This window comes from Solanum dulcamara, chromosome 2 (genome assembly GCF_947179165.1).
Source record: "Solanum dulcamara chromosome 2, daSolDulc1.2, whole genome shotgun sequence".
Lineage (NCBI taxonomy): Eukaryota > Viridiplantae > Streptophyta > Magnoliopsida > Solanales > Solanaceae > Solanum > Solanum dulcamara.
Window position 1 is genome coordinate 64,283,123 of NC_077238.1, and position 10,123 is coordinate 64,293,245.

The following is a 10,123-nucleotide window of genomic DNA, read 5'->3' on the forward strand; positions in this document are numbered from 1 at the left end:
GTTGAGATTCCGAGTTGATTGATTCTTCCTTGATGTTCGTTGCATTCGGCCATTTTACATACTCGTATATTCCATGTACTGACTCCATTTGGCCTGCATCATTTCATGATGCAGAGACAAGTACTAGAGATCATCAACCGGCGCTCCGTTGAAGATCCACATACACTCCCAGCTAGTTGGTGAGTCCTCCTAGTTTCCGGAGGATGTTGAGCTTTCTTGTATAGTTTGTTGTCGTTTCCTTTATTTTGATTGTTGGTAGTCATGGACCTGTCATTGGCATATCTTAGACGTTGCTAGAGGCTTCATAGACTGGAGTGTGGGGAGGTTGAATGGTTATTTTGAGGAGTCTTATTATATTTGTTTGTTGAGTTGATGAATGTTTGGCCTTCAGCCCCCATATTGTGAATAGTATTTCATTAATTAAGTTTTCCGCTAAGAGAATGTGTTTGAATGAATGTGTGACTGGACCAGGTGGTTCGCTCGAAGGTCAGAAATGGCCTTAGAGTGCCGGTCACGCCTAGGGTACCCTCCCGGGGCGTGACAGAAAGCCTGACTGAGATAGCTAGGACATATGAAGAGGAGAAGCACAGATACTTTAGTGAAGAGGTGCGACGAGAGGTTGGATATAGTGTGTACAATATAGACAGAGGTAGATCGAAAAAATATTGAAGAGATTTGATTAGACAATTGTTCACGCAACTTCAAATCATGGAGGACGTGGTCTTAGATAGAAGGATGTGGAGGTCGCGAAATAGGGTGTAAGGTTAGTAGGTAGTGAAATGTTGTCTGTCATAGTACTAATTAGCCTTATTCTTGTAGTGTATTGCTTTTTATTTCTATTATCATCTGTTGTTGAGTGAATTTTGATTATTACACTATTTTATTGTTTTATAACTGTTTTCTTTAATTAGTTGTTAGATTTTCTTCACAATAGTTTTTCCTTTTCATATCTACTTTGATTTGCTGCACTCGTGCCAAATATCCTCCGAAAACAACCTCTCTGCCTCCACAAAGTAAAAGTAAGATCCGATACGCTCTATCCTAATTCCACCTGTGAAATTTCACTAAGTATGTTATCATTGTTAGATTAATTATTTTTTTTAGAAAGGCATAATAGAAATTGATTGTTAAATTTGATAACTTTATATCAAAATAAAATTTCACTCTTCAGTTTACTTGCAACAATACCCACCCCTTTTCCCTATTATCTTTTTTTTCACTTTTAACTTTCCTCTATAACACTGGATCTCAGTGGTTTTCTTCTTTTCAATATCTTCCCATCCTTTTCCTCTTATTCAAGGACTTTAGCTGCACACACAGAAAATAAGAGGAACAGAAGAAATAATCAACCTTGAACCAAACATTGAATGGGCAAGGATTCAAGAAAGATCTATTTCACAGGCAACTCAAACCTCCTCTGCCTTTGCCAGATAATTTTTCAAACAATGCAGCAGATCTACTAGGAATATGTGACATTTCACCATATCAATCAAGCAATAAAATAATCACTTATTGGGTTGCTAGCTAAGCCAGATGATGGAAAACATTGGGAAATGGCGATTTCATATGTACAACAATGTATGAATTCTCGGTCGCAACAAAGAGACCCGTCACTATGATAGGACGCAGAGTATTACAGTATAAAAAGTTACAGAGTTATGCCGTGTCAACGATCAGGCAGTCATCTATAAAACCTTTACCCAACTAACATGTACATCAGAACATCTCGAACAGAAGGAGTAGCCTGACAAACTACTAAATTCACATTGGACAAGTATCTTCCTCCCCTTCTTGAGGCATAATGTAATCCCTGCAGAGGGGGCAGGTGACATTCCAATTCTTTAGCCATTTCTCGAGACAGAGCTTATGAAAAACATGGCCACATGAGAGGTGATTTATCTCCGCGTCATGGTTGAAATCTGCCAGGCATACCGGGCATTCTTGTGTAGGGTTATTAGATATACACAATGAATCGTAACGAACAGCAGGGGTTCTGCTTCGGAACTCCTCCATGTATGACCCCGAGGGACTCCCACGACACTCAAATGGGTCCAAGGGGCCTTCAATAGAATATTCTTCCCAGGATGCAAAGTTGATGCCAATCACATGAAGAATAGATCGAACCATTCCCTTGACAATAGATATGGATATGGCTGTATTAACCAGAATCACACAGAACACTCCTGCATCTGCTGGAGTTGTATATGGTGAGAGTCCCATTGTGAATAGGAACCTGGATAATGAAAAGAAATGTTGACAATTCGAAACGTCATACAGGACTTCAAGGAAGATATGATAAGTTACCAAGCAAAGAGACTCTGATGGTCTAAAATCAAGTCCCACATTTTCTTTCAGCAAAACCAGTATTCCAATCTATCTTCATATAGGTATATGTTGAAGTATTGAGATATTTATTGTTATTGTTTCTTTTTAATTTAGTATTCTATTTCTGAAATTTAGTTATTTAGTTGAGGTAGAAAAGGAGTTTATTTAGTACCCTAGTTGAAATAGAATAGGAGTCTTTCATCTATTTATTTCCATGTCTTGAATGAATAAAATAAGTAAAATATTTTTTTGACTGCGTATTCTTTCCTTTTCTTCGAACAGAAAGCTGAGTTAGAGTCGGCCAAAAAGAAAACCAGCATAAAATCAAATGCTGTTATGGCTTCAAGCAATTTCTCAATTCCTTCACCCCCTATTTTTTCTGGAGAGAATTATCCAATATGGGCTATAAAAATGAGAACCTATTTGCGAGCATATGATTTGTGGGAAGTGGTAGAGGTTGGAGGAGATACAAATCATTTGCCAAATAACCCAACTATAGCGCAAATTAAGAATTACAAAGAAGAGGTTTCAAAAAAATTTAAAGCTCCCTCTTGCATACAGTCAGCACTTTCAGAAGTAATTTTCACAAAAGTTATGGCTAGTGAGACTGCAATGGAGACTTGGGACAAGTTGAAAGAAGAATTCCAAGGAAGTGACCAGGCAAATAACAGTGATAAATATTAGAAGAGAATTTGAAATTATCAGAATGAAGGACTCGGAAACCATTGAAGAATCTCCAACAAGTTGATGAAGGTTGTAAACCAGATCAGACTTATGGGAGAAGAGCTTTCCGACACAAGAATCATTGAAAAGGTTCTTGTGAGTTTGCCAGAAAGATTTGAAGCAAAGATCTCTTCACTCGAAGATTCGAAGGATCTCACAAAAATGACACCTTCAAAGCTTGTACATGTTCTTCAAGCTCAAGAACAGAGAAGATCCTTGAGGCTGAAGAAGCTGCTAAAACTGCTCTTCAAGCCAAGTTTAAAAGTAAGATGCAGATGCAAAATGAAGGAAGAATATCAGATGCTTCTACTAGTTTTAGAAAAAAAAAAATAAGGTGATTCTCGCAACGGGGCCAAGAAGAAAAAAAACTTTCCACCATGTAAGTTCTGCAGAAAAACCAATCATAAAGAGGATGATTGTTGGTTTAAAGGGAAGAAACCGCCTCTTCAATGTAGATATTGCAACAAGCTTGGCCATGTTGAAAGGTTTTGCAGAGTGAAGAAGGAAAACTACCAACAAACTCAAAAAGCCAACGTTTTAGAAGTTGAGGACCAGGAGTTTGTGTTTATAGCAATGGTAGCAACGAGCTTGCATGATGAAAACACCTGGTTTCTGGACAGTGATTGCACTCAACACATGATCAGCAAACAAGAATATTTTACGAAGTTGGAATCTGCCAAAGGCCTTGTCAAGTTGGCAGATAAAAGCAAGTTGACGATTGTTGGTAAAGGAACCGTGACAATTGAATCTCCAAAAGGTACTAAATTTATTCAAGATGTTTTGTTGGTGCCTGATCTTGACCAAAATCTATTAAGTGTTGGTCAAATGCTAGAAAGGGACTATATTTTATTGTTCAAAGATAGAAAATGTGTTGTTTCTGAACCTAGTGGACAAGAAGCGATTAATGTTGAAATGATAAAAAGAAGTTCTCCTTTGAATTGGAACTCGAATTTTGAGCAAGCTTGTCAAAGTAGTAGATGTGAGCAAGTTTCAAAATTATGGCACAAAAGACTTGGCCATTATAACTTGAAATCAATGCAATATGCGCAAAAACTTGCCTGAAATTGAGTTATGTTCAGATGTATGTGAAAGTTGTCAACTAGGATAGCAACACAGATTGCCTTTTTCAAAGTCAGCATCATGGAGAGCAAGTGAGAAGTTACAATTGGTCCATTCTGACATTTGGGGACCAATGAAAACTCATTCGCTCAATGGCAGCAAGTATTTTATTCTTTTTATAGATGATTTCACTAGAATGACATGGGTATATTTTCTTAAGAAAAATCTTGAAGCGTTTGTTGTTTTTAAGAAGTTTAAGGCTTTTTGTGAAACTCAAAGTGGATGCTTGTTGAAAACTCTTAGAATAGACAATGGGAAGGAGTATACTTCAAGTGAATTTCATTTGTTTGGTGATGATATGGGAATTGAGCACCAATTGAAAGTCACTCACCGCAGCAAAATGGAGTTTCTGAAAGGAAAAATTGATATGTTCTTGAGATGGCCAGGTGTATGATTTTTGAGAAGAAGTTTCCGAAGTCTTTTTGGCCAGAGGCGGTAAACACATTGATCTATTTGCAAAATAGACTACCAACAAGGGTTGTGGATGGAATGACACCAGTTGAAGCTTGGAATTGCATAAAACCATCAATTAGACATCTGAAGATGTTTGGTTCATTGTGTTATACTCATGTACCAGCTGTCAAATGGAGAAAGCTTGATGAAAAAGCTGAAAAAGGAATTTTGGTTGGTCTCTAAGGGCTATAGAATTTACAATATTGAATCTGGGAAAGTTTATATAAGTAGAGATGTGAAGGTGGATGAAGATGCTTATTGGGATTGGACTATCTCTCAAGTCAAAAAGATGGATGTTAAACCTGTTTTACAAGATTCAAATGAAGACTTGGAAGCAAAGAATGATGAAGATGTTTCTGTTAGAGGTACTAGGACTTTGGAAAAAATTTATGAAAGATGTAATCTTGTTGTCCTGGAACCTTCAAACTTTCAAGATGCAAGTGGGGTCGAATAATGGAAGCGAGGAATGAAGGAGGAAATAGCCATGATTGAGAAGAATGAGACATGGAAACTCGTTGACAAACCTGAAACTAAGCAAGTTATGGGTGTACAATGTGAAAGCACAAAGCAATGCTGGTCGTTAAAGGTTATTCTCAACAGCCTGGAGTTGATTACTCAGATACTTTTGTACCTATTGCAAGGATGGAGACCATCATAATTTGATTGCATTGGTAGCACAAATAAAGTGGAAAATCTGGCATTTAGATGTCAAAATGCCTTCTTGAATACTTTCTTGAAGAGGAGATTTATGTAGCTCAACCCTAAGTTTTTGTAGTTCAAGGCAGTGAAGGTAAGGTGTATAAGCTTCAAAAAGCTCAATAGGGCTTGAAGCAGGCTCCAAGGGCTTGGTACAGAAGAATCGATGCTCAATTGCGCAACCAAGGTTTCCAAAAAAGTGACAATGATGCTACACTTTTGTGAAGATACTCCCTAATGATGGCTCATTAATTGTTTCTTTATATATTGACGATTTGCTTGTTACAGGCAGTGATGAGCAAGAGTTGCATAGGTTTAAAGTGAAAATGGAGAAAAAAATTGAAATGTCAAATTTGGGAGAGATGAAGTATTTTCTGGGGCTGAAAGTTTACCAATCAGAGGTTGGAATTTTTCTCAACCAGAAAAAGTATGCTTTGGATATTCTGAAAAAATTCAGAATGCGAAATTGCAAACCAGTTCCAACACCATTGGTTTTGAATACCAAAATTTCAAAGGAAGATGGAGCCGAAAAGTGTGATGCTTCATTTTATAGAAGTTTGATTGAAAGTCTCTTGTTCTTGACGGCTTCAAGACCTGATTTAATGTATGCTGCTAGTTTGCTTTCAAGATTTATGCAAAGTCCTAGCGACATTCATTTTGCTGCTGCGAAAAGAGTGCTTAGGTACTTAAAAGGAACTGTACAACTTGGAATATGGTTCAGACATGTTGAAGAAGGTGCTTTGCTTGGGTTTGTTGATAGTGATTAGGGTGGAAATATGGATGATATGAAGAATGCTACTGGCTATGCTTTTTCCTTGGGTTCTGGTGTGTTTTCATGGAATTCAAAGAAGCAAGAAATAGTGGCGCAATCTACTGCAGAGGCAGAGTTTGTAGCAGCATCTACAACAGCAAATTAATCTATTTGGTTGAGGAAAATTCTGAAGGATCTGGGAATGGAATCGCAAGTTGCAACTCAGAGCAAGTGTGATAACAAATCGGCCATTGCAAATGCAGAAAATCCAGTGCAGCATGGTAAAACAAAGCATATCCTTGTCAAGTTTCATGCCATTAGAGAAGCTGAGAAAAACAAGGAAATCAAGCTTGTTCATTGTTGTTCCGGGGATCATCTTGCTAATATATTTACCAAAGCTCTTCCCACATTCAGATTCGAAACTCTTCGTGAGCAACTTGGAGTTACCAGCAAACATCTCAAGGGGGAGTGTTGAAATATTGAGATATTTACTGTTATTGTTTCTTTTTAATTTAGTATTCTATTTCTGAAATTTAGTTATTTAGTTGAGGTAGAATAGGAGTTAATTTTGTACCCTAGTTGAAATAGAATAAGAGTCTTTCATCTATTTATTTCCATGTCTTGAACGAATAAAATAAGTAGAATATTTTTTTGACTGCGTATTATTTCCTTTTCTCTGAAGAACAACGGTATAATAAAAAAATAATTTCAAAATTTTCGCTGTAAGTTACTTTTCATAACTATTTTCCTAACTTGACACATTCAGGAAAGGCCTCAATTGGTTTAGTTTCCTTTTGGAGCTCAAGTAGAAAAAGATTAAACAGATTGCTTAGAGGAAGTAGCAGCACTAGACGTTTCAAGTTAAGCAATAAAGTTCCATCCACGTCCATTTTGTTCCCATACTTCTTTAGATAGTACAGATGGCAAAACAATGCAAATAGGTGGTCATTGGTCATTTTGAAAAGAAACAGTTAAGAGTCACCAGTTTCAAAGCAGCAAACACCCATTTTTACTGTTATTTGTGTTATTCTTCATGTATATTTCTGTGAAGCATGAACCATTTCCTAGTACTACACATTAACTTTTGACATAACGAAAGTACTTGAACATAACAGAAACATCATCAGACTAGTAATGATACAAAAATTTACCTAGTATAGAATTGAGGAGTTTTTCTTCAAGACAAACTTTTGGAAGAACTCAACACACTGGATCTGCATAGAAATAGCAATCAGGTATTATAAAGAAACGTTGAAGAAGAACATAACAGCAAGTCCACAGATTATGATATGGGTAACACTTACCCACACTGGGTGTTTACACCAATGACCAAACCAATAGATGCATGATATCTGTTTGCATATAAATTTCTCTCATTTAATCATTGGTTAATTAACATATATTCCTCCAACAGAAGCAAATTAGATAGATTCCTCTTATCTAAGCATTTATAGTATACACATCAATGTAACATCTAAAGGTGATTGAAACATTACAATAGAGAAGGTGAGAAACTTAGGAATGCATATTCTAGTTTTAAAATGAAAATTGGAGCCACATCTAAACAAATGGAAGAAGTCCCATTAACCAGAATCCCCACCTTCTGTCCTTTCAGTTTTGTGCCAACAACAAACAATGACAACATAGCAGGTGTAATTCCACAAGTAAGGTCTAAAGAGTATAAAGTATACACGGACCTTACCCCTACCTTTGATAAAGTAGAGAGGCTATTTCCGAAAAATCCTAGGTCAGTTCAGTTCAATTTTGTGCCATGTAGCAAATATCAAGATTTAAGTATCCAAGAACTCAAGCAGTCCATTTTGCTAACCTTTCTCTGAAAAAGTAGGCAAATTTGCTTTCTTGCAACCAAAAAAGAAGAGGTAACAAAATAAGCAAAATATGTTACTCTTTTTTTATTACCCCTCCTAGGAGCTCAAAATCTGAGGACCGAAGGTGGAAGGTGCTTACCATCGGAGCAGCCTCCTCTTTACCCGCAAATGCTATAAAACTCAAAAAAATATTTTTTCCTTCCTAAACCCTAAACTCCAATGCAAGGTTATAGAACTTGAAACCCAAAATCTAAATTTTGTAAAGTAAATAACAAAACCCCCAAACCCCAAGCCCTAAATTCTTTAACTATAACCCTTGGCTTTCTATGAATGGATATGAAGATTCAAGATAAAATTTTCAGATTACCAACTACAGTCTATATATATGCAGTAAAGCATCCACACAAAACCTTCAGATTCAAGATAAAGTCCTCAAGTACCCAAAGCAATAAGGAGAAATCAAAATGAAGCAGAAGCAGAAAATATACAAGTACTATATTTTCTTGAAAAATTGAGATCTAAGTACAGATCAGACTCACTTTTTATCTAGATTCCATAAATAAAAGAAGAGGAGGCTTTTGTTTCCTATAACCAAAAAAGAGAAAAGAGATAGAGCAAAAAGCCAAGATTTTTAAAAAGAGAAAGAAGAAAGAAATGAAGGGTACTTACTTACTTAGAGGTGGAAGTTTGTTTTAGCAAAGAACAAGTTCAAGATTGTTATTGATGATTGAGGTGGAAATTCATATCATAGGACAACAAAGGTAAAGATTGACTATGTCCTATGACCTCCAAACACCCTTCTTTTCTTCTATTTATAACAACAAAACAAAACAAACTACTGACTCTCTTTGGTCCCACCACAAAATTACAGTTTGTAACAATTATTGCAACTTTTTTTTTTTTTTTTTGGAGTTCAATTGGAAGTGTCCTTTTCATGGTAAAGGGATAAATTGCCACTTGCAATTGGCAGTAAGATTTCTTTATATTAATTAAAGTTGATTTAAACAATCCATCTTTATTGTGTCCCTTTCAAGTTTCAATTTAGTGTTTCTTTTTTAAATTTCAATTTACCTGCAGTTGAATTAAGTTTTGTCATTAAATATAAAAATTTCAGAAAAATACAATTAAGAACTTATATCGTAAAAAGGAAAAAAGATTTGATATACCCCTTGAATTTTGTCATTTAAAATTGATATACTCCTCGTTATAAAATAATTCATATATATCTCCACCGTTATAAAAATAATCACATATACTCTACCGTTATAAAGAGTTATCTAACAAAAATAAAAAAAATGATTTTTTTGATTTTTAATTTAAGAAAATTTCATATAGTGGTATATATATGATCCTTTTCACACATGATTTTTTTAATTATTTTGATTATCATTATTTGAATTTCTTATTCTTATTTTATTTTATTTTCTTTCATTCTTTAGTGTAAAAATATTAGAAATAAAAGAAAAAGAAGTGTGAATAGAAAAAGCAAAAAAAGTTGAAATTAATTTTTTTCAGATATGTTGTAATTTATTTTCCGTATACGTAAAAAATTGGGACTTATATGATAAATTTTACAAGAAAGTTAGTGAAAAATAAATTTGATCATCAAAATAATAAATTCAAATTAGTCATTGAATCAAAAAAAGCTAAAAACAATATGTATGAGAAGGATCAAATATACCCCTACAATCTTTAAATAAAAAATTTTAAAATAAATTTAAATAATTTTTTTCACTTCCGTTAGAGAAAAATGGTATATGCGAGTCACTTGTGAAACAATAGAGGTATATATGAGCCACTTTGATAACAAGTGATCTATCATACCTAAATGACAAAATTGAGGGGTATATCAGACCCTTTCCTCTTGTAAAAATAAAGCACAAAACTTACATTACAACTCAATTCGGTATACAATAATATACATCAGATATACAACATACAAAACTTTCATATATTTGTTTTACAAAAATATTTAAAAACTCGATATACAATATTATACAATCAATATAAAAAAAATACAAAATTGTAAGAGATATTTATACACCCATATACAATAATATATAATTTTAAACACATTTATCAAAAAATTGACTTCATCTTATTCCTTGAATTCAAGCACCATATACCAAATCATCCAAAAAAAAGAAATTAGATTTAAGCTCCTCAAAACTATATCAAATCATCCAAAATTTCAAATTTAGGCTCCTTAATACTTAATTGATCTTTG

General features: G+C 34.6%; 1 protein-coding gene across 6 annotated transcripts; it reads right to left on the bottom strand.

Annotated features, from left to right (window-relative positions):
* Positions 1-1,460: 1,460 nt before the first annotated feature.
* LOC129880623 (probable E3 ubiquitin-protein ligase XERICO) lies at positions 1,461-8,697 on the bottom strand. Of its 6 annotated transcripts, XM_055954737.1 has the most exons (5): positions 8,566-8,684; positions 8,436-8,481; positions 7,372-7,419; positions 7,219-7,281; positions 1,461-2,233 (listed from the first exon to the last, which is right to left on the bottom strand). In XM_055954737.1, the coding sequence occupies exon 5, from the start codon at positions 2,218-2,220 to the stop codon at positions 1,762-1,764; it is 459 nt and encodes a 152-aa protein (XP_055810712.1). In that variant the 5' UTR covers positions 2,221-2,233; positions 7,219-7,281; positions 7,372-7,419; positions 8,436-8,481; positions 8,566-8,684; the 3' UTR covers positions 1,461-1,761. The 6 variants fall into 6 exon arrangements, with proteins under 6 accessions (XP_055810712.1, XP_055810713.1, XP_055810714.1 ...); XM_055954738.1 differs by lacking the exon at positions 7,372-7,419 and having other exon boundaries at positions 8,570-8,684; XM_055954739.1 differs by lacking the exon at positions 8,436-8,481.
* Between the last annotated feature and the right edge of the window lie 1,426 nt (positions 8,698-10,123).

What these genes read in the sequence shown, in the direction of transcription:
- LOC129880623 (XM_055954736.1), bottom strand. Translation starts at nt 2,220, where the DNA reads ATGGGACTCTCACCATATACAACTCCAGCAGATGCAGGAGTGTTCTGT.